General features: G+C 47.2%; 1 protein-coding gene and 1 non-coding gene across 3 annotated transcripts in view; one reads left to right on the top strand and one right to left on the bottom strand.

Annotated features, from left to right (window-relative positions):
* ZNF157 (zinc finger protein 157) overlaps positions 1-9,181 on the bottom strand; it is a 51,459-nt gene extending 42,278 nt beyond the window's left edge. The window contains exons 1-2 of one of the 2 annotated variants that reach the window (XM_055375651.1): positions 8,675-9,181; positions 4,678-4,864 (exon numbers count right to left, since the gene is read on the bottom strand). In XM_055375651.1, coding sequence (XP_055231626.1) covers positions 4,678-4,749 — 72 coding nt within the window. In that variant the 5' untranslated portion in view covers positions 4,750-4,864; positions 8,675-9,181. The remainder of the gene's footprint in view (positions 1-4,677; positions 4,865-8,674) is intronic. The other variant, XM_004064070.4, reaches the window with a different exon arrangement.
* Positions 9,182-23,470: 14,289 nt separating this feature from the next.
* LOC115932466 (U6 spliceosomal RNA) lies at positions 23,471-23,576 on the top strand. Its single transcript, XR_004068746.1, has one exon. It is a non-coding gene; the product is annotated as a U6 spliceosomal RNA (small nuclear RNA).
* The last annotated feature ends 957 nt before the right edge of the window (positions 23,577-24,533 follow it).

Here is a 24,533-nt window from a genome sequence, read left to right as displayed (position 1 = left end):
ACTGCACCAGTTGTGGGGGGGGGGGGGTTGAGGAGGTGACAGCATATGGAATTATAGGTACTATCTTAACTTTTCTGTACCTCTAAAACTGTATCAAAAATGACTGTCGGCCAGGCACGGTGGCTCATGCCTATAATCCCAGCACTTTGGGAGGCCGAGGTGGGTGGATCACGAGGTCAGGAGTTCAAGGCCAGCCTGGCCAACATGGTGAAACCCTGTCTCTACTAAAAATACAAAAATTAGCCAGGCATGGTGGCGCACACCTGTAATCCCAGCTACTCGGGAGGCTGAGGCAGGAGAATTACTTGAACCCGGGAGGCAGAGGTTGCAGTGAGCCAAGATCGTGCCACTGCACTCCAGCCTGGGTGACAGAGCAAGACTCTGTCTAAAAAAAAAAAAAAGATTGTCAGCCGGGCTCAGGGCTCACGCCTGTAATCCCAGAACTTTGGGAGGCTGAGGTCAGGAGCTTGAGACCAACCTGGCCAACATGGTGAAACCCCATGTCTACTAAAAATACAAAAAAATTAGCCGGGCATGGTGGCGGGTGCCTGTAATCCCAGCTACTTGGGAGGCTGAGGCAGGAGAATAGCTTGAACCTGGGAGGCAGAGGTGGCAGTGAGCCGAGATTGCACCACTGCACTCCAGCCTGGGTGACAGATCAAGACTCCATCTCACAAAAAAAAAAAAAAAAAAAAAAGATTGCTGGGCGTGGTGGCTCACACCTGTAATCCCAGCATTTTGGGAGGCTAAGGCGGGTGGATCACCTGAGGTCAGGAGTTGGAGACCAGTCTGGCCAACATGGTGAAACCCTGTCTGTACTAAAAATACAAAAAATTAGCAGGGTATGGTGGTGTTGGGTGCCTGTAATCCCAGCTACTCAGGAGGCTAAGGCATGAGAATCACTTGGGCCGGGGAGGCAGAGGTTGCAGTGAGCCAAGATCACATCACTGCACTCCAGCCTGGGCGATAGAGTGAGACTCTGTCTCAAAAAAAAAAAAAAAAAAAAGATTGTCTATTAATTCTGTTCTATATGCACTTGGCATACAATCCCACAATTGTTTTCGCATGCATTTACCCCACTGTGTACGAGTAGAAATACAAACACAGTTTCTCCTACTAGACTCTCATAACATGCTGTGACAACAGATGAGTGAGGGATTTTCCTCACACATCAAGCAAGAGGTCAATTCTGCAGTAGACAACAGCTGGGTGTCCTCCAATTCAATTCCATTCTGACACTATCTGCCAGGATATAGCATCAGGTCCCACAGGTTGAGGGCTCAGTTCTGAAGACTACCCCCACTTCAGACTCCAGAGCTTCGTACTGACCAGCTACAAGTCAAGCTTCCCACAATCCCCTCCTAGGGTTCAATTAATTTGCTAGAGTGGCTCATAGAACTCAAGGAAAGGCTGGGAGTAGTGGCTCATGCCTGTAATGCCAGCACTTTGGGAGGCTAAGGAGAAAGGATTGATTGAGGCCAGGAGTTCAAGACCAGCCTGGGAAACAAAGTGACACCTCATCTGTAAAAAAAAAAAAAAAAAAAAAAAAAATTTTTTTAATTAGCCGGGCGTGGTGGCACACACCTGTGGTCCTAGCTACTTGGAAGGATCACTTGAACCCAGGAGGCTGAGGCTGCAGTAAGCAAGCTGTCACTGCACTCCAGCCTGGGCGACAGAGAGACCCTGCATTTAAAAAAAAAAAAAAACTCAGGGAAATGTGGAGTCCTAATTAGGGAAAAGGAGTTGCTCCAGGACATATAAACAAAAAGAAGATGCAGATAAGTTTAAGTTATAGGTCTGTCTTTCTTTATGGCCCAGGACATATAGTCCTCTTGAGCAAATAATGTACATAACTCACAAACTTCCTGCTTATCATCAAACACTCCAATTCATCATCAAACACCTTGGCTGACAGAAGAATGCAAGTTAGCTCCCTGCTACCTTGGCATTATCAAACAGCCCAAGAACCATCCTATAAAATCTCCAGCAAGCCTTCATTTCCTCGAAGTCAGTTCCTCTTTTGCTGATTCTACCTGTTGCTCTCTTGCAATGTATTTTCCAACTTTCTCTAATAAATCTGCCTTTCTTTACCTACAACTGTCATGGTAAATTCTTTTACCTGTGAGCCACCGGCCCAGACAGTGGCCACTCACCCTCAACATGAAACACAAAACTGACTATGTTTACTGGTTTATTATAAAGGATTTTTTTTTTTAAGACAGAGTCTCGCTCTTTTGCCCAGGCTAGAGTGCAGTGGTGCGACCTCGGCTCACTGCAACCTCCGCCTCACAGGTTCAAGTGATTCTCCTACCTCAGCCTCCCGAGTAGCTGGGATTACAGGTGCCCGCCACCACACCCAGCTAAATTTTGTATTTTTAGTAGAGATGAGGTTTTATCATATTGGTCAGGCTAGTCTCAAACTCCTGACCTCAAGCGATCCTCCCACCTCGGCCTCCCAAAGTGCTGGGATTACAGGCATGAGCCACCGTGCCCCACCTGAGCTTTATTTTTTGTAGTAATGAGGTCTCACTTTGTTGCCCAGGCTGGTCCTGAATTCCTGAACTCAAGCAATTCTCCGGCCTCTCCCACCAATAAAGGATATTTTAAAGAATACAAATTCAGGCCGGGCATGGTGGCTCACACGAGTAATCCCAGCACTTTTGGAGGCCAAGGCGGGTGGATCACCTGAGGTCGGGAGTTTGAGACCAGCCTGACCAACATGGAGAAACCTCATCTCCACTAAAAATACAAAATTAGCTGGGCGTGGTGGCATATGCCTGTGATCCCAGCTACTCGGGAGGCTGAGGCAGGAGAATCACTTGAATCCAGGAGGTGGAGGTTGCAGTGAGCCAAGATCACGCCATTGCACTCCAGCCTGTGCAACAAGAGTGAAACTACATCTCAAAAAAAAAAAAAAAAAAAGAATACAAATAAATCACAGCCAAATAAAGAGATGCATAGGGCAAGGCATGTGGGAAGGGGCCTGGAGTCTTCATGCCCTCTCTGGGTGCACCACCCTCCAGGAACCCCCATGTGTTCGGCTACCCAGAAGCTCTCCAGACTTTATCCTTTTGGGGTTTTAGGGGGGCTTCATTATGTAGGCATGATTGATTAAATCATTTGCCCTTGTGGATCGACTTGACTCTCAGCACCCTCTCCCCTCCCAGGTGGTTGGAGGGTCCCAACCCTCTAAACCTACCTTGGTCTTTCTGGTGACCAGCCCCATTCGGAAGCTGCCTAGGGACTGCCAGGCATCAGTCAACTCATTAGCATACAAAAAGACACTTTAGTACTTTAGAGATTCCGAGGATATTAGGAGTTGTTTGCCAGGAAAGACCAATTATATATTTCACAGTATCACACCCCTACAAAAACCTTACACAAACTATTATAGGATCTTTATTCATAATATCCAACAACTAGAAACAACCAAGATGTCTTTCAACCAGTGAATGGTTATACTGTTTGGTACATCCATGCCATGGAAAAGTATCAGCAATAAAAGGAATGGGCAGGGCACAGTGGCTCACGCCTGTAATCCCAGCACTTTGCGAGGCTGAGGCAGGTGGATCACGAGGTTAGGAGTTCAAGACCAGCCTGGCCAACATGGTGAAACCCCATCTCTACTAAAGATACAAAAAATTAGCCAGGTGTGGTGGCACGCACTTGTAATACCAGCTACTCAGGAGGCTGAGGCAGGAGAATAGCTTGAACCCGGGAAGCAGAGGTTGCAGTGAGCCAAGATCACGCCATTGCAATCCAGCCTGGGTGACAGGGCGAGACTCTGTCTCAAAAAAAAGGAATGAACTATTGATATACTGTTAGCTATTGATATCTCCACAGAATTTTGCTGAATGACGAAAGCCAGTCCCAAAAGGTACATACTGTACAATCCGATTAATATAACAGTCTCTCTTTTTTGTCTTTTTTTTTTCCTTTTTGTGGAGAACAGGGTCTCACTATATTGCCCAGGCAGGTCTCAAACTCCTAGGCTCAAACTATCCTCCTGCTTCTGCCTCCCTAAGAGCTGGGATTACAGGCATGAGCTGCCATGCCCGGCAAATAAAACATTTTTTTTTTTTGAGACAGGGTCTCACTCTGTCACCCAGGCAGAGTGCAGTGGCGTGATCTTGGCTCACTGCAACCTCCGCCTCCAGGTTCAAGCGATTTTCCGGCTTCAACCTCCCGAGTAGCTGGGAGTACAGGTGTGTGCCACAACACCTGGTTAATTTTTGTATTTTTAGTACAAACAGGGTTTCACTATGTTGGCCAGTCTGGTCTCAAACTCCTGGCCGCAAGTGATCCACCCGCCTCAGCCTCCCAAAGTGCTGGGATTACAGGTGACAGGCGTGAGCCACCACGTCCAGCCACAACATTCTTGAAATGAAAAAATTATAGTATTGCAGAACAGACTGGCGGTGCCCCAGGGTTAAGAGGGGAGTGATGGAGGAAGTGAAGTGGTTGTGTCTATTTAATGACAACATGGGGGATCCTTGTGGGGATGGAAATGCTCTGCATGTCAATATCCTGGGTATTACAAGATGTTACTACTGGGGACAAAAACTAGGTAAATGGTACATTGCATTTGAATCTACAATTATCTCAAAATATAAATTTAACTAAAAATAAATAAAAAAATAAAGAACATATAGAAAAAAATAGGATCCTCCTCCTTACCTCAAAAGATCTGCCAGGTTCTCCCGGAATCAGGGCAGGGAATCTCTGGGGTGATGTCCCATTAGCTGGCATGTTCACCCTGGGCCTCAGCCCACCTTCTGTGCTGGACAGCTGTCTGTGTGTAGAGGGTCCTGCAGCCTCCAGTAAGGGGTAAGGCTCAATGGCTCCACAGAGACACCAAGAAATCCTAAAAGGACAGTATCCATATCATCAGTGTCATCCCACATTCATGCCACAATGTTCAGCATCCCCAGAGCATGAGTCAAGGTGGATTACAAAATGATCAAATTTGGGGCCAAATTAATGAGCTTGGGGTCCCTTCTTGAGTGGCTCTACCAGGTGCTTCACTCGCTACTCAGCCAGCCTACACCTCAGTTCAAGTTCAAGGCAGATCTGGGTTTAGGAGAAGTAGAACTGGGGCAGTGCTTAAGGGTGCTTAAGGCCCATGGGGTGGGCAGGTTCAAGGGGACCTGGTGGGTGACTGTGAGGGCAGGAAACCTGGAAAGCTGATAACCTAAATGAAAGGAAATCGGCCGGTCCTTTCTTCTGCCGTCTTTTGTTTTTTTCCACTCTTAGATGAAATATCCCTCTTAAATTCTTTTACTGGGAAGCTTTTAGCCTCTTCTTTCCAGAAAAAAAATGGTTCAATCTTAATAATGTTATGTATTTTTTCTTTCTTTTTTTTTTTTTTTGAGATGGAGTTTCACTGTTGTCGCCCAGGCTGCAGTGGAATGGTGCAATCTCGGCTCACAGCAACCTCCGCCTCCCAGGTTCAAGGGATTCTCCTGCCTCAGCCTCCCTAGTGGCTGGGATTACAGGCGCCCGCCACCACACCCAGCTAATGTTTGTATTTTTAGTAGAGACGGGTTTTCACTATGTTGGTCAGGCTGGTCTGGAACTCCTGACCTCAAGTGATCCTCCCGCCTCGGCCTCCCAAAGTGCTGGGATTACAGGTGTGAGCCACTGCACCCGGCCTAATGTTATGTATTACATCAACAAATTACAGAGGGAAACACTCTGCTGTTAACTTACACCAAAAAAGCATCCAACGCAATTCAGCAGCCATTACTAATATAAGCTCAAACTAAAATCAGGGAAAAAGTAAATCACTTAAGTGCCACAAAAATCAATTATGAAACATAACTCTGAAACACCATGCTAAAAAGTAAAATGATGAAGCTATTGCCGCAAAATTAGTACTGTCTGCTATAATCCAAAATTGTTTTGTGGGCTCTAGCTCACACAAGAGATGAAATAGAGTGGGCTGGGCACAGTGGCTCATGCCTGTAATCTCAGAACTTTGGGAGGCCAAGACAGGAGGGTTGCTTGAGTCCAGGAGTTCGAAACCAGCCTTGGCAAAAAGTGAGACGCTGTCTTTACAAGAAATAAAATAATCCAAGTGTGGTAGTCCACACCTGTAGTGCCAGCTACTAAGGAAGCTGAAGCAGAAGGATAGCTTAAGCCTGAGAGGTGGAGGCTGCAGTGACCTCTGATGGCGCCACTGCACTCCAGCCTGGGTGACAGAGCAAGACTTTGTCTCTAAAAGAGAAAGAAAAAGAAAGAAAGAAAGAAAGAGAGGAAGGAAGGATGGAAGGAAGGAAGGAAGGAAGGAAGAAAGGAAGGAGAAAAGAAGAGAAAAGAAATAAATAATCAGGCTAGGTGCAGTGGCTCACAGCTTTAATCCCAACACTTTGGGAGGCCAAGGCAAGAGGATCCCTTGAGCCCAGGTGTTCAAAACTAACCTGGACAACATGGCAAAACCCAGTATCCTTAAAAAACAAACAAACAAACAAAAACACACACACAGAGTTGCAGTGCGTTGAGATCACTCCACTATACTCCAGCCTGGATGACAGAGTGACACTTTGTTTCTATTAAAGAAAAAAAAAGAGGTCGGAGGAGGTGGCTCACGCCTGTAATCCCAGCACTTTGGTAGGCCAAGGCAGGCTGAGCATCTGAGGTCAGCAGGTCAGGAGTTCAAGACCATGGTGAAACCCCGTGTCTACTAAAAACACAAAAATTAGCTGGACATGGTGGCACACACCTGTAATCCCAGCTACTCAGGAGGCTGAGGCAGGAAAATTGCTTGAACTCGGGAGGCAGAGACTGCAGTGAGCCGAGATCACGCCACTGCACTTCAGCCTGGGTGACAGAGCAAGACTCCACCCCAAAAACAAAACAAAAAAAAAAAAAAAGAAAAAGAAAAAGAAAAAAAGGCAGAAAGAAAAAAGAAAATAATAATTAGGGTGAACATGAACATTGGGAAGAAATGAAAATGAAAATGTAGCTTTCTATCCAATAAGATGATTTTATACACGGAAAACCTACCAGACTGCTAAAAGACTACTAAAATTAATAGGGTATAATATAATGTAAGGGGCTGGATACAAGGTAAAATTACAAAAGCAGATAGTTTCTTTTCTTTTTTTTTTTTTTTTTTTTTTTTTTTTTGAGATGGAGTCTCACTCTGCCGCCCAAGCTGGAGTGCAGTGGCATGATCTCGGCTCACTGCAATCTCTGCCTGGGCTCAAGGCTTCTGCGATTCTGCTGCCTCAGCCTCCTGAGTAGCTGGAATTACAGGTGTGCACCACCACACCCAGCTAATATTTGTATTTTTAGTAGAGATGGGGTTTCACCATGTTGGTCAGGCTGATCTCAGACTCCAGACCCCGTGATCCTCCGACCTCGGCGCCCCAAAGCGCAGGGATTACAGGCATGAGCCGCCACGCCTGGCCAAAAGCAGATAGTTTCTCTCTATAATAACAATGAGGCAATGGAAACAAAATTGCATAAATAATGATAGCAAAAGCTATATAAAATACGTAAGTGTAAGTATAACTTTTTTTTTTTTTTGAGACAAGGTCTCCCTCTGTCACCCAGGCTGGAGTGCAGTGGTGCAATCACGGCTTTCGGAATCAGGCAATCCTCCCACGTCAGCTTCCGGAGTAGCTGGAACTACAGGAACGCTCCACCACGCCCAGCTAATTTTTCTTACTTTCTTTATTTCTTTTTTTTTTTTTTTTTTTTTTTGGTACAGACGGGGTTCTCCCTGCGTTGCCCAGGCTGGTCTCGACTCCTGGACTCAACCGATCACCGTCCTCGGCCTTCCAAAGTGCTGGGATTACAGGGGTAAGCCACCGTGCCCAGCCAGAATAAACATTTTAAGGAGGTGGGCCTATATGATTACAAAAAGAAAAAAATTTTGACTAATATAAAATAGTCGGCCTGGGGCAGTGGTTCACGCCTGTAATCCCAGCACTTTGGGAGGCTGAGGCGAGTGGATCGTTTGAATCCAGGAGTTCGAGACCAGCCTGGGCAACATGGCAAGACCGCCATCTCCACTAAAAATATAAAAATTAGCTGGGCGTGGTGGCGTGCGCCAGTAATCCCAGCGACTCGGGAGGCCGAGGCACGAGAATCGCTGGAAACGGAGGCGGAGGTTGTAGTGAGCGGAGATCGCGCTACTGCCCTCCAGCCTGGGCGACAGAGCGAGACTCCGTCAAAAAAAGAAAGAAAGAAAGAAAGAAAAGATGGTGTATACAAAATATTCTTGATTGCAGCTAAAGAGATTCTTAAGGAAAAACGCATGCTCTTAACAATTTTTTTAACAAAGAAAGGCTGAGCATTAATGAATTAACATCCAATTTAAGAAGTTAGAGAAAACAGTACAGATAAGAGCAGAAATTAAAGAAACAGGAAACGAAGGTACATCAGAAGAGATCTGTGATCAGAGGAGCAACAAGGTCAAAAGTTGTTTTTTTGGAAAGGCTAATAAAATCAGCAAACCTCTGGGAATACTGATAAAGGAAAAACCTAAAGCGCACACTATTAAGGCTGGACATCAAGACACAGCAGGGAATCTAAAACCTGACTACTCCAGAGGCCTTCATCCCTGACACTCATAGATTCCCATTCATTAGGTTCTTTATTTCCCCACCAATTGACACCACAACTGCCAATGCATCATCCCCCGAAGCCAACAAAACCTCAAAATCACCTGAGCGACTATCACGCCATAAAACCTCGTGCACTGCATTTAGCGTCGCGCGCCAAGAAGACTTAAACGGCCTCTAAGGGGGATTTCCGTTTCCTGTCCTCACCCCTGACACTGCACCTTCTAGGGCTGTTGATTTTGCACACGATCATTAGGACTGAGAGATTGTAGTCTACTCACTGAACACAGCGCTGTTACGGATCGGCGGAGACTTGGTCCATGAGTGGCGTTGTCAGGCGAGGAATATGGCTGCGCTATGTCGTGTCTCATGGGAGCCGCCATCTTAGCACCCATTCCGTACAGTGGGCTGTTCCACAGAAGGCGGAGGCGAGAGGGCGTTCACGGGTAGAATCCCTCTAAGGGCAAGATTCTGGGAGAAGCTGGTCTTTGGAACTCGGTTCTATAAGTTTGGGCAAAGTTTAAAGAAGCAGAGGTGCGCCTCCTACCCAGGGAGGACGGGGGCGTGTTCTGATGCTCAAGGGAGACACCACTGGGCAAGAGGGGGAAGAAGTCAGGGTGGTACAATCCCCCCCTTGGCGATACCACTGGGAAGAGGGGGAGAAATCAGGTTAACACAGGTGCCCGTCGTGGGCGATACCACTGGAGAAGAGGGGAAAGGAGTCAGGGTGTACAATCTCGATGTGCTGCAGTTACCATGGAGAAGACTTGAATTTCCCCCATCTCCATTACCCTCCTTGCCCCACTACAATGATAGTAGTTAGGAATAATAATAATAGCCTTTGATATGGACAACCAATGGTTTGTTTGTTTGTTTTTCTTTTCTTTTTTGAGTTTCACTCTTGTTGCCCAGGCTGGAATGCAATGGCACGATCTCGGCTCTCCACAACCTCCACCTCCCGGGTTCAAGCGATTCTCCTGCCTCAGCCTCCCGAGTAGCTGGGATTATAGGCATGCTCCGCCACGCCCGGCTAATTTTGTATTTTTAGTAGAGACGGGGTTTCTCCATGTTGGTCAGGCTGGTCTTGAACTCCCGACCTCAGGTGATCCGCCTGCCTCAGCCTCCCAAAGTGCTGAGGTTATAGGCGTGAGCCACCGTGCCCGGCCATGGACAACTAATGTTTTTTTAGCAAATTATCAATAGAAAAATGCTTAGAGGCCTGGCGCGGTGGTTCATACCTCTAATCCCAGCACTTTGGGAGGCTGAGGTGGGCGGATCACTTGAGATCCAGAGTTCGAGACTAGCCTGGGCAACATGATGAAATTCGTCTCTACTAAAAATAAAAAAATTAGCCGGGTGTGGTGGCACACGCCTGTAGTCCTAGCTACTCAAGAGGCTGAGGTGGGAGGATCGCTTCAGCCCAGGAGTTAGAGGCTGCAGTGAGTTATGATTGCACCACTGCACTCCAGCCTGGGTGACAGAGTGAGACCCCATTTCAATTTATTTTAAAAAAAGAAAAATGCTTAGAAAACAGCCAGGCGCGGCCAGGCGCGGCAGCTCATGCCTGTAATCCCAACACTTTGGGAAGGGGGTGCAGGAGGATCGCTTGAGGTCAGGAGTTCAGGACCAGCCTCGGCAAAATGGCAAAACCCTTCTCTACCAAAAATACAAAACTTAACGGGTGTGGTGGTGTGCATCTGTAGTCTCAGCTACTCAGGACGCTGAGGTGGGAAGATGGCTTGAACCCAGGAGGCAGTGGTTGCAAGTGAGCAGAGATCGCACCACAGCACTCCATCCTGGTCAACAGAGTGATACCCTGTCTAAAAAAGAAAGGAAAGGAGAGGAGAGGAGAGGGGAGGGGAGGGGAGGAGGCCTGGCGCCATGGCTCACACCTGTAATCCCAATACTTTGGGAGGCCAAAGTGGGTGGATCACCTGAGGTCAGGAGTTCGAGACCAACCTGGCTAACATGGTGAAACTCCATCTCTTGTATTAGTAAAATACAAAAATTAGTCGGGCATAGTGGTGCGTGCCTGTAGTCCCAGTGACTCAGGAGTCTGAGACAGGAGAATAGCTTGAACCTGGGAGGTGGAGGTTGCAGTTAGCCGAGATCACATTACTGCACTCCAGCCTGGGTGAAAGAGCGAGACTCCATCTCAAACAAACAAAAAATGTTATTGATCTTGGCTGGGCGCGATAGTCCACGCCTGTAATCCCAGAATTTGGGGGAAGGCCGAGGTGGGCAGATCACTTGAGATCAGCCTGGGCAACATAGTGAGACCTTGTCTCTGCAAAAAATAAACAAAATTAGTTGCGCATGGTGACGCGCACCTGTAGTCCCAGCTACTCAGGAGGTGAGGAGGTGGGAGGATCTCTTGAGCCTGGGAGGTCCAGACTGCAGTGAGCCATGATCGCACCACTGCACTGCAGCCTGAGGGACAGAGCGAAACACTGTCTCAATCAGTCAAATGGTATTGATCTTGATTACTGAGTTTTTTTAGTACCCCCTTACATTTTACACTTAAGGCGAATGCCTCCCTCACCTTACCCTAGTCCTAGCCCTGCAGAGAAACCTTGTTCTCTAAAATCATAGACTATCGGAAAATTTCCTGTTTGAAATAATATCAATAAGAATAAAACCTCCTACTCTTCCCTGGAGGATCTAAGTTACTTTGACACAGAGAAACAGCCTTGATTTCTGACCCAGGTGCAGAGCTTCAGATAATGGGTATCTGAAGCCAAAACTTCACATCTATGTTTAGTGTTTTTTTTTCTTTTCTTTTTCTCTTTTCTTTTTTTTCTGAGATAGGGTCTCACTCTGTCACCCAGGCTGAAGTGCAGTGGCATGATCACAGCTCACTGCAGCCTCAACCTCCTAGGCTCAAGTGATCCTCCCACCTTAGCCTCCCAAGTAGCTGACAGACTACAGGCACACGCCACAACGCCCGGCTACCTTTGTTCATTTTTTGTAAAGACAAGATATTACTGTGTTGCCCAGGCTGGTCTTAAACTCTTGGGCTCAAGGGATTCACCCACCTCAAGTGCTAGGATTACAGGCCTGAGCCACTGCACGCAGCCTATCTTTTGTGTTTTTTTTTGAGACAGAGTCTCGCTCTGTTGCCCAGGCTGGAGTGCAGTGTGTGATCTCCACTCACTGTGACCTCCGCCTCCCGGGTTCATGCGATTCTCCTGCCTCAGCCTCCCGAGTAGCTAGGATTACAGGCATGTGCCACCACACTCAGCTAATTTTTGTATTTTTAGTAGAGACAGGGTTTCATCATGTTGGCCAGGCTGGTCTCGAACTGCTAACCTCAGGAGATCCAACTGCCTCAGCCTCCCAAAGTGCTGGGATTACAGGCGTGAGCCACTGCGCCCAGCTTCTTTTGTGTTTCTAAAGAAAAAGGACCCTAGGTCTGCTTCACAGTCTGAACCTAATGTTAATCCTTTTCCATACCAACCTCCTTGGCTTTGGGCTTGTCAAAACACTGCTTCATTTAAACTTTACCTAAACTCCACTCCTATATCCTATACTAATCCCATTTCTTCCTTTGTTCATTGACACTAAGGTGATCAACCAACTCTGTTTGCCCAGGAATAGGGTTTACTGGGACAAGGGCATTCAGTACTAAAAGCAGGAAAGTCCTGGGCAAACTGGAACAAGTTAAGTTACCTTAGGTGAGACAACCCCACAGTTCCTGTGGGGCGTGGTCTTCCTTGCGGCAGCAGGTTAATAAACCCATCTCTTTCGCGACTATGGATGTGACCTTGGTAGTCTTTATCAAGGTAATTAATGTTGGAAGAGTTCACAGAGGTGAAGTTTGAGATCAGTCCTAGTATGCATTGACGGTAGAAAAATGAATAGGCCTGATTCAGGCTCCAGGTCAGCGGGGCATTGCTGGGGGAATAGTTAAAGGCTGAATGCTAAGCTATACCAGAAAGGCATTGATGGTGGAAGAGTTATCAGAGCACTAGATTGAGGTCAGACTAAATACTGCTGGGAAGCCGGGCGTGGTGGCTCACGCCTGTAATCCCAGCACTTTGGGAGGCCGAGGCGGGCAGCCTGGCCAACATGGTGAAACCTTGTCTCTACCAAAAAAACAAAAATTAGATGGGTGTGGTGGCTCACGCCTGTAATCCCAGCACTTTGGGAGGCCGAGGCGGGCAGCCTGGCCAACATGGTGAAACCTTGTCTCTACCAAAAAAACAAAAATTAGCTGGGTGTGGTGGCTCACGCCTGTAATCTCAGCTACTCGGGAAGCTGAGACAGGAGAATCGCTTGAACCCGGGAGGCAGAGGTTGCAGTGAGCCGAGATCGCGCCACTGCACACCAGCCTGGGCGATAGAGCGAGACTGTCTCACAAAAAAAAAAAAAAAAAAAAAAAAAAAAGATGGGGTTTAAAGTTGGTCCAGAAGTGGTGAAAATGTTAACAGGGGCCCAGATTTTAGATTTTGACAAGGGAGTTATTGACGGTGGATTAGATAACAAATGACCAAGTTCGAGGTCCAGCCAGATGAGCAGTGGTGGCAGCAGAGTTCATAGAAACCAGCAGTTTGAGATTTCTTGTCTAGACCAAATCTGGGGAGTTGTAGACAGATGGTGCAGCTGACCAGTGGCTGCATCGGGGAGGTGGGATCTGGTTCCTGGTGGCCAATGGGATGAAGTAGCAGCCTGTTCTAGGGAGAAGCCCCTGTTGCTATGTGCGGGTGAAACGGACCTGAGTTGCTATAAATAGTTAGCCAATGAATGCACGAGAAGATGGGCTTTAGTCTCTTCAGCCTATGGCAGTCATGGTAAACTGTTACTAGGTAGTAACTAACCCCGTTGCCATGTGAAGCGAGGCAGCCAAAGCCTAGCTTGAGAAGCTGTGGACAGAAGGCGCAGTTAGCTAATGGCTGAATATAAGAAACAGGCTCTGGTCTCCCAGGTCAATATGAGGCTGCCTGATCTGTAAATCAGCAGAAGTCCCCATTGTCCAGTGCAAGGAAGGGGCAGGACGGACATAGCCTGACGGGGAGGGTGCAGGTAAATAGCACAGCTGGAGGTAGTTGAAGTGGGTGGGGGCACAGCCCCAGGTTGCTTTGGAGAGATGGTGCAGCTAGCCAATGGCTCTGTGTGGGAGGCAAGCTTTAGTCTCCATGGCCAATGAAATGCGAACATCCTTGTCACTAGGCGAAATAATTTTGCGGTTCAAATTACATCATTAAGAATGAAGCATCTTAATGCCTGAGAGACTAAATCACTTTGACACAGAACAGCAGCCTGAATTTCCAACCCAAGTGGAAGACGGGGAGGAGATGTAACATGAGAGGTTGCAGACAGATGACACAAAAAGGAAAAGAAATAAGTTAAATTAACTTTAATAACATACTTTGTTTGAACTACATTAACCAAACATTCTTATTTCAACAGGTAATAAATTTTTAAAATTACCTAGATATTTGGCATTCTTTTTGTGGTAATAACACTGTGAAATCAGATGTGTATTTTACACTGACAGCACATCTCAATTTTGAAAGCTAAATTTTCATCAGAAATACTTGATTTGTACTTAGATTTCACAAAATTTAGTTGAAAACATAGGTTAACATTCCTGGCGTGGTGGCACACGCCTGGAATCCCAGCACTTTGGAAGGCCGAGGCGGGTGGATCACCTGAGGTCAGGAGTTTGAGACCAGCCTGGCCAACATGGAGAAACCCCGTGTCTACTAAAAATACAAAAAATTAGCCGGGTGTGGTGGCGTGTGCCTGGGAGGTTAAGGCAGGACAGTCACTTAAACCCGGGAGGTGGAGGTTGCGGTGAGCCAAGATCATGCCATTGTACTCTGGCCTGGCAACAAGAGCGAAACTCTCTCAAAAAACAAAAACAAAAATATTCACAAGTGGCCAGGCACAGTGGCTTATGCCTGTAATCCCAGTACTTTGGGAGGCCAAGGAGGGAGGATTGCTTAAGGCCAGGAGTTCCAGACTAGCCTGGGCAACACAGTGAGACCCTGTCTCTACAAAAACTAAACAAAATTAGCTAGTCATCGTGGTGCTCCCCTGTGGTCCCAGCTACTCAGGAGGCTGAGGAGGGGAGATGGCTTATGGCCAGAGGTTCCAGGCTGCAGTGAGCTATGATTGTGCCACCATACTCCAGCCTGGGCAACAAAGAAAGATCCTGTCTCTAGAAATAAATAAACAAACAACAACAAATTCACAAGTCATTCCAAATATACTTTAAAAGTTTTCCAATAATTTAATTATCTATTTTATTGTGTGTGTGTTAATTTTTTTTATTTTTTACTTTTGTGGGTACATAGTGGGTGTGTGAGTATCTAATTTAAATGTTAAATTAACTAAAATGAATAAATTTAAAAATTCAGTTCCTCAATCTGATTAGCCTCATAGTTTTTTGTTTTGTTTTGTTTTGTTTGAAACAAGGTGTTGCTCTGTCGCCCAGGCTGGAGGGCAGTGGTACAATCATAGCTCACTGCAGCCTCGATCTCCTGGGTTCAAACAATCCTTCTGCTTCAGCCTCCCAAAATGCTGAGATTACAGGCATGACCACTGCACCTGGCCTCATTAGCCTCAAGTGCTCAATAACCATGTGGCTATTTCGGCCTTATCTGATGGCACAATTCTAGACAACATGACTTTTTTTTGAGACAGGGTTTCATTCTGTCGCCCTGGCTGGAGTGCAGTGGCATGACCACAGCTCACTGCAGCCTTGACCTCCCAGGCTCAGGTGATCCTCCCATCTCAGCCTCCTGAGTAGCTGCTACTATAGGTGCAAGTCACCACACCCCAGCTAATTTTTGTAGAGACAGAGTTTTGCCACGTTGCCCAGGCTTGTCTCAAACTCCTGGGCTCAAGTGATCCTCCCATATTGGCCTCCCAAAGTGCCAGGATTACAGGGGTGAGGCACCGCACCCAGCCTCAATAACATGCCATTGGTGGTGATGGAGCTGAGTGATATTGTGGAATATATATTTGGTTTTGTCCCAGTTTCCAGACAAATGGCTCCAAAAACCCTTGGAATATCCAGAATGATAAGAGTGTCTTTTGCTTGTTAATGAGACGACTGGTGGCTGGGGGCCTCTAGATAGCTTCAGGTTGGGGGCTGAGCAACTAAATAGGGAGTTGGGACTTTGAGCCCCACCCCCAACCTCCTGGGAGGGGAGAGTGGCTGAAGATTGACTTGATCACCAATGGCCAATGGTTTAACCAATCATGTCTAGGTAATGAAGCCTCCATAAAAAACCAAAAGCATCGGCGGTGGCTCATGCCTGTAATCCAAACACTTTGTGAGGTCGAGGTGGGAGGATTGCTTGAGCCCAGGAATTCAAGACTAGCCTGGGGCCGGGCGTGGTGGCTCACACCTATAATCCCAGCACTTTGGGAGGCTGAGGTAGATGGATCACTTAAGGTCAGGAGTCAAGACCAGCCAGGCCAACAGGGTGAAACTCCATCTCTACTAAAAATACAAAAATTAGCCAGGTGAGGTGGCTCATGCCTGTAGTTCCAGCTACTCAGGAGGCTGAGGCAGGAGGATCACTTGAACCTGGGAGGTGGAGGCTGCAGTGAGCTGAGATAGCACCACTGCACTCCAGTCTGGGAAACAGAGAGAGACTCCATCAAAAAAAAAAAGAAGAAGAAGAAGCATAGGTCACAACCTGTGCTTGCCATTGGCATCTGAAGTTGGGGGAGGTTTTGTGGTACTGAGCCCATGATACTGAGACCATCACCTGATGGTCACCTGACATTGCTGGTCCTAGGTGTGGGAGGAAAGCCTTCTCCTGCCCTGCTCATGCCTAACTAGCTGCCTACTATAACTCTAGGGGATCTGACTTCCAGGTAGGTAATGTAGGAATGGAATTGAATTAGAGGACACCGAACTGGTGTTTGCTGGAGAATGTGCCAGAAATTTGCTGGGGGGCGGGGGGCACTGGGGAACCTCCACACATCTGGTATCAGAAGTGCTGAGTGAGAGTGGAGTGTAGGAAAAGGAGACCAGTCACAGTGGCTGACTCCTGTAATCCCAGCACTTTGGGAAGCTGAAACAGGAGGATCACTTGAGGCCAGGAGTTTGAGACCAGCCTGGGCAACATAGTGAGACCCCCATCTGATATGGTTTGGATATGTGTCCTCTCCCAAATCTCATGTTGAATTGTAATCCCCAAAGTAGGAGGTGGAGCCTGGTGGGAGTTGATTGGATCATAGGGGTGTTCCTTCATGAGTGGTTTAACATCATCCTCTTGGTGCTGTTCTCTCGATAGTGAGTGAGTGAGTTATCAAAAGATCTGGCTATTTAAAAGTATGTAGCACCTCCCCCTCTCTCTTCCTGTTGCAGCCATGTAAGTCGTGCCTGCTTCCTCTTCACCTTCTGTCATGATCGTAATTTTCCTGAGCCGTCCTCAGAGGCTGAGCAGATGCCAGCACCATGCTTCTTGTATAGCCTGTGGAACCATGAGCCAATTAAACCTCTTTTATTTGCCCAGTCTCAGGTATTTCTTTATTTTTACTGTTACTTTTTATTTTTAGACGGAGTCTCCTGCTCTGTTGCCCAGGCTGGAGTGCAGTGGCACGATCTCGGCTCACTGCAAGCTCCGCCTCCCTGGTTCACACCATTCTCCTGCCTCAGCCTCCCGAGTAGCTGGGAGTACAGGCGCCTGCCACCACGCCCGGCTAATTTCTTTGTATTTTTTTTAGTAGAGATGGGGTTTCACTGTGTTAGCCAGGATGGCCTCGATCTCCTGACCTCGTGATCCGCCCGCCTCAGCCTCCCAAAGTGCTGGGATTACAGCGTGAGCCACCGTGCCCAGCTTTTTTTTTTTTTTTTTTGAGATGGAATCTCGCCCTGTCGCCAGGCTGGGGTGCAGTGGTGCAATCTCAGCTCACTGCAACCTTCGCCTCCCAGGTTCAAGTGATTCTCCTGCCTCAGCCTCCCGAGTAGCTGGGACTACAGGTGCGCTCCACCATGCCTGGCTAATTTTTGTATTTTTAGTAGAGACGGGGTTTCACCATGTTGATCAGGATGGTCTCCATCTATTGACCTCGTGATCTGCCCGCCTTGGCCTCCCAAAGTGCTGGGATTACAGGCGTGAGCCACTGCACATGGCCCCAGGTATTTCTTTAGAGCTGTGCAAGAACAGCCTAATGTACCATTTCTTTTTTTTTTTTTTTTTTTTTGAGACAGAGTCTTGCTCTGTCACCCAGGCTGGAGTGCAGTGGCGCAATCTCGGCTCACTGCAAACTCCGCCTCCCAGGTTCACACCATTCTCCTGCCTCAGCCTCCCCAGCAGGTGGGACTGCAGGTGCCCGCCACCACGCCCGGCTAATTTTTTTTGTATTTTTAGTAGAGACAGGGTTTCACCGTGTTAGCCAGGATGGTCTCGATCTCCTGAACTCGTGATCCGCCTGCCTCGGCCTCCCAAAGTGCTGGGATTACAGGCGTGAGCCACCGTGCCCGGCCATAATGTACCATTTCTTAAAAAAAAAATTAGCAGCTGGGCGTGGTGGCTCACGCCTGTAAGCCTAGCACTTTGGGAGGCCAGGGCAGGTGGATCACCTGAGGTCAAGAGTTCAGGACCAGCCTGGCCAATATGGTGAAACCCCGTCTCTACTAAAAATACAAAAATTAGCCAGGCGCGGTGGCACGTGCCTGTAATCCCAGCTACTTGGGAGGCTGAGGCAGGAGAATCGCTTGAACTTGGGGGGCGGAGGTTGCAGTGAGCCGAGATCATGCCATTTCACTGCAGCCTGGGTGAAAAAGCGAAATACTGTCTCAAAAAAAAAAAAAATTAGCTGGGCATGGTGGCATGTGCCTGTAATCCCAGCTACCGGGAGGCTGAGGCAAGAGAATCCCTTGAACCAGGGAGTTGGAGGTTGCAGTGAGCCGAGATTGCGCCACTGCAGTCCAGCCTGGGACAGAGCGAGACTCCGTCAAAAAAAAAAAAAAAAAAAATTAGCTGAGCGCCTGTAGTCCCAGCTACTCAGGAAGCTGAGGTAGGAGGATCACTTGAGCTGGCAGCTGGGATGTTGAGGCTGCAATGAGCCATGATGGCACCACTGCACTCCAGCCTGGGTGACAGAGAGAACCTGTTACAAAAAAAAAAAAAAAAGGAGTAGGAAAAGTACTTTTGGTTTTTCCTAAATCACATCAAGCTGAGAGAGACATGATTTTGTATTGTAGACCAGAGGACCATGAATGATAAGAGTTAATAGAGGCCAGAGTTAAAGATGTATGAAAAATGGGTGAATTGCTGACAGAAGCCCATATTCAAGGACAGACAACAGTAGCATTGTAGGCTGGGTATGGTGGCTCACACCCGTAATCCCAGCACTTTCAGAGGCCAAGGCAGGAGGATTGCTTGAGGCCAGGAGTTTCAGATTACCCTGGCCAACATAGCAAGACCTTGTCTCTAAAAAAAAAAAAAAAAAAGAGGCAGGGAGCGGTGGCTCACGCCTGTAATCCCAGCACTTTGGGAGGCCGAGGCGGGCGGATCACGAGGTCAGGAGATGGAGACCATCGTGGCTAACATGGTGAAACCCCGTCTCTACTAAAAATACAAAAAAAAATTAGCCAGGCGTGGTGGCGGGCGCCTGTAGTCCCAGCTACTCGGGAGGCTGAGGCAGGAGAATGGCGTGAACCCGGGAGGCGGAGCTTGCAGTGAGCTGAGATCATGCCACTGCACTCCAGCCTGGGCGACAGAGCGAGACTCCGACTCCAAAAAAAAAAAAAAAAAAGAGAGAGGCTGGGTGCGGTGGCTCAAGCCTGTAATCCTAGCACTTGGAGAGGCTGAGGCAGGTGGATCACTTGAGGTCAGGAGTTTGAGATCAGCCTGGGCAACATGGTAAAACTGCATCTCTACTAAAAATACAAAAATTAGCTCGGCATGGTAACGCATGCCTGTAATCTCAGCTACTCAGGAGGCTGAGGCAGGAGAATGGCTTGAACCTGAGAGGCAGAGGTTACAGTGAGCTGAGATCATGCCACTGCACTCCAGCCTGGGGGACAAGAGCAAAACTCCATCTTAAAAAAAAAAAAAAAAAAAGGCCAGGTGCGGTGGCTCATGCCTGTAATCCCAGCACTTTGGGAGGCCAAGGCGGGCAGATCACAAGGTCAGGAGATCAAGACCATCCTGGCTAACACAGTGAAACCCCTTCTCTACTAAAAATACAAAAATAAAATAAAATAAAATAAAACTAGCCGGGCGTGGTGGTGAGCCCCTGTAGTCCTAGCTACTGCGGACGCTGAGGCAGGAGAATGGCGTGAATCCAGAAGGCGGAGCTTGCAGTGAGCCGAGATCGCGCCAGTGCACTCCAGCCTGGGCAAGAGTGAGACTCAGTCTTAAAAAAAAAAAAAAAAAAAAAGAATAGGCATTGTTGATGGAATAATTAGCAGAGGGTTTAAGGTCAGACCTGAGAGGCATTGGTGGTTAAAAAATAGAGATTTCCAGTCTGGACAAGATAACATAGACCTATTTCTCCCTGCTCCTTCCTGCTGAGCACAACTATCAACCCTGGAAATAGTACAAGAGACAACCAAAGGGAAACTATGCATGGCGGCAAGAAGAAACTGAACTCCTTGGCCAGGTGCAGTGGCTCACCCCTGTAATCCCAGCACTTTGGGAGGCTGAGGCAGGCAGATCACCTAAGGTCGGGAATTTGAGATCAGCCTGACCAACATGGAGAAACCCCATCTCTACTAAAAATACAAAATTAGCCAGAAATAGTGGCGCATGACTGTAATCCCAGCTACTCGGGAGGCTGAGGCAGGAGAATCGCTTGAACCTGGGAGGTGGAGGTTGCAGTAAGCCAAGGTCGCGCCACTGCACTCCAGCCTGGGCAACAAGAGTGAAACTCCATCTCAAAAAAAAAAAAAAAAGAAAAAGAAAGTGAACTCATTTAGGATTCCAAGACTGGAGAAACAGCACTACTACAGGGCATCTTATGTCCCCCCCACCCACCAGAAGAAGGCAACTCAAGCCCAGCATTTCCTGACCCTGATCCAAGCCATGGAAGGCAGCCCCAATAGGCTAGTTCCTCCCCTGGATGAAAGGGAAGTCCCTCTGATAACGTGAGGTAAACCCAACACCAACAGTGAGGGGGTGGATCAGGAACCCACTAACAATAAGTGGTCGTGAAAAGTGCTGTCCTTCTCCACAGGGCCAGGGATAAGCCTCCCCAACAAGGGACCTCCCCCCGACCCCACCCTGCCCAGGCGGATAGAGACAACCTGTATTGCATCAAAAAGACACAGCCATAGCAAGAGGCCAGGCCTGGACAATCCCTTACCTTAGGTGCCTTGAAGACCCGAGACTCCCTTCTCCCAACAGGAAGCTTGGGACTAGTAGGTGAAACTGGCAGAAATGATATAACCACAGCAGGTGACCAGACTCAGAAAATCCCTCTCCTGCTCAGAGGCACCGGGGCAAACAGGCATCACCAGCAAGGGGACCCAGCTACAACAAGCATCCTGGCCCAGGAAGCCCCACTGGCTTTGCAGGCCTGGGATTCTGCTTCCCTGCAGAGACACCTGGGCAGCCAGAAGGCACTGGTAGGGGGACCTCATCACATCGCCCCACCATCAAGAAACACCCGGAGGCCGGGCGCAGTGGCTCCCTCCTGTAATCCTACCACTTTGGGAGGCTGAGGCGGGAGTATTGCTTGAGCCCAGGAGTTCGAGACCAGCCTGGGCAACATGAGGAGACCTTGCCTCTACCAAAAATTAAAAATTAGCCAGGCGTGACATCACATGCCTGTGATCCCAGCTACTCAAGAGGCTGAGGCAGGAGGATCACTTGAGCCCAGGAGGTCGAGCCTGCAGTGAGCCATTATCACGCCACTCTCCTTCATCCCAGGTGACAGAGTGAGACTCTGAGAAACAAAGAAAAGAAAAGAAAGAAAGAAAAGAAAGAGAAAGACGTGGAGATCTGGCCTGAAAGAAAGAAAGAAAGAAAGAAAGAAAGAAAGAAAGAAAGAAAGAAAGAAAGAAAGAAAGAAAAGAAAGAGAAAGACGTGGAGATCTGGCCTGAAAGAAAGAAAGAAAGAAAAGAAAGAGAAAGACGTGGAGATCTGGCCTGAAAGAAAGAAAGAAAGAAAGACGTGGAGACCTGGCCTGTAGAAATTTCCCCTGCTTCCTCAGGCAGCACCAGCAGAGACAAGTGGGAGCCTCAGAGGTACCAGATAGACCAAACAGACAAAAATAACACCACAAAGGCTCTGAAGACTAAACCGCCATTAGAAACACAGCAGAAAAACTAGGCCAAAACCTACATGATAAACCTAAATAGAGTGACTGCCTGCTAAAATAAGACTTAAATAGGACTCCGAGTCTCCTAACATAATAGACCAGGATGCACCTCAAAAAATTAAAAATAGGCCAGGCACAGTAGCTCACACCTGTAATCCCAGGACTTTGGGAGGCCAAGGAGGGAGTATCACTTGAGCCCAGGAGGTAGAGACCAGCCTGGGCAACATAGCAAGACCCTGTCTCTACAAAAAATACAAATATTAGCTAGGTGTGGTGGCACACGCCTGTAATCCCAGTTACTTGGGAGGCTGAGGCAAGAGGATCACTTGACCCCAAGAGGTGGAGGCTATAGTGAGCTGCGATTGATTGTGCCACTGCACTCCCGCCTGGGCGAGAGGGCAATATCCTATCTCACACACACACACAAAAATTAAGTAGAATTACCATATGATCCAGCAATCTCCCTACTAGATACATAACCAAAGGAAATTATATAATGAACCTGGAGGACAGTATGATAAGGAAATAAGCCAGGCACAGAAAGACAAATATCACATGGTCTCACTTATGTGTGGAATCTAAAAAAGTTGAACTCATAGAAGCAGAGAGTAGAATGGTGGTTACTAGGGGCTGGGGGTGAAGGGGGTTGGGGAGATGTTGGTGAAGGATACAATATTTCAATTAGGAATAAGTGAGATCTATTGTACAACACAGTGACTATAGTTAAGAGTAATGTATTGTATTCTTTTTTTTTTTTTAAATAGATACAGGGTCTCCCTGTGTCTTTGGAGTGTAGTGGCGTAATCACGGCTCACTACAGCCTCGGTCTCCTGGGCTCAAGTGATCCTCCTGCCTCAGCTTCCTGAGTAGCTGGGAACACAAGTGTGCACCACCACGCCCAGCTAATTTTTTATTTGTAGAGACGAGTTCTTGCTATGTTGCCCAGCCTGGTCTCAAGCTCCTGGGCTCAAGTGATCTTTCTGCTTTGGCCTCCCAATGTGCTGGGATTACAGCCATGAGCCACCGTGTGCCTGGTGGTGGTGTATTCTTGAAAATTGCTGGTCGGGTGTGGTGGCTCACGCCTGTAATCCTAGCACTTTGGGAGGCCGAGGCGGGAGGATCACTTGAGCCCAGGACTTCAAGACCAGCCTGGACAACATGGAGAAACCCTGTCTCCACAAAAAATACAAAAATTAGCCAGGCATGGTGGCAGGTGCCTGTAGTCCCAGCTACTCAGGAGGATGAAGTGGGAGGATCACCTGAGCCCTGGAGGTCAAGGCTGAGATGAACCCAGATTGCACCACTGCACACCAGCTTGTGCAACAAAGTGAGACTCTGTCTCAAAATTAATTAATTAATTAATTAAATAAAATAAATTGCTAAGGGAATAGATTTCAAGTATTCTCACAAAAACATGATAAATATGTGAGGTAATGCATGTTAATTAGCTCAATTTAGCCATTCCACAGTGTATATATATTTCAAAACATTATGTTGCACTATATATATATATATATACATACAATTTTGGGCCATTTTAAAATTTTAATTAAAAACAAATCACCAGAATACAATAGAAAATTACACATTATACTAAGAACCAAGAAAATCACAACTTGAATACGAAAAGATAACCAACTCACGCCAACATTAAGATGACTCAGATGTGCTCACTTTGGCAGCACATACACTAAAACTGGAATGATACAGAGAAGATTAGCATGGCCCCTGTGCAAGATGACATGCAAATTAAAAAAAAATTTTTTTGTTTAAAGATGACTCAGATGATGGAATTATCTGACAAGGGTTTTAAAGCAGCCATCATAAAAATTTTCAGCAATCAACTACAAATTCTACAAATTCTCTTGGAACAAATAAGGAAACAGAAAAATCCCAGCAAATAAATAGAAATTATTAATACAAAAAAATGGAAATATAGAACTGAAAAGTGCAATAACAGAAATAAAAACCACGGCCGGGGGCAGTAGCTCACACCTGTAATCCCAGCATTGGGAGGCCAAGGTGGGGAGCCCAGGTGTTAGAGACTAGCCTGAGGAAAATGGTGAGACCCCATTTCTATTAACAACAACAAAATAAAAAAAAATTTTTTTTAAATCTCACTGGGGCCTGGTGTGGTGGCTCACACCTGTAATCCCAGCACTTTGGCAGGCCGAAGTGGGCAGATTACTTGAGGTCAGGAGTTCCAGACCAGCCTGGCCAACATGGTGAAACCCTGTCTCTACTAGAAATACAAAAACTAGCCAGGTGTGGCGGAACATGCCTGTAATTCCAGCTACTTGGGAGGCTGAGGCAGGAGAATCACTTGAACCTGGGAGGCAGAGGTTGCAGTGAGCCAAGACTGCACCATTACACTCCAGCTTGGGCAACAAGAATGAAACTCTGTCTCAAAAAAAAAAAAAAAAATCTCACTGGATGGGCTCAATAGTAGAATGGAGAAGACAGAAGATAGAATCAGTTAACTTTTGAAGACAGATCAGTAAAATTCACCCAATATGAATAAAGGAGTGAAAACTGACAGAAAATATTGAACAGAGCTTCGAAAACCTATGAGACAACAACAAAAGACCCAGTGCATTCATTCGTTTTCTTTTTCTTTTCTTTCTTTTCTTTTTTTTTTTTTTTTTTTTTTTGAGATGGTGTTTTGTTCTTGTTGCCTAGACTGGAGTGCAATGGCGTGATCTTGGCTCACTGCAACCTCTGCCTCCCAG

The sequence above is a fragment of the Gorilla gorilla genome, chromosome X, assembly GCF_029281585.2.
Source record: "Gorilla gorilla gorilla isolate KB3781 chromosome X, NHGRI_mGorGor1-v2.1_pri, whole genome shotgun sequence".
Lineage (NCBI taxonomy): Eukaryota > Metazoa > Chordata > Mammalia > Primates > Hominidae > Gorilla > Gorilla gorilla.
The sequence above is the reverse complement of the archived record's forward strand: the minus strand, read 5'-3'. Positions and strand labels throughout refer to the sequence as shown.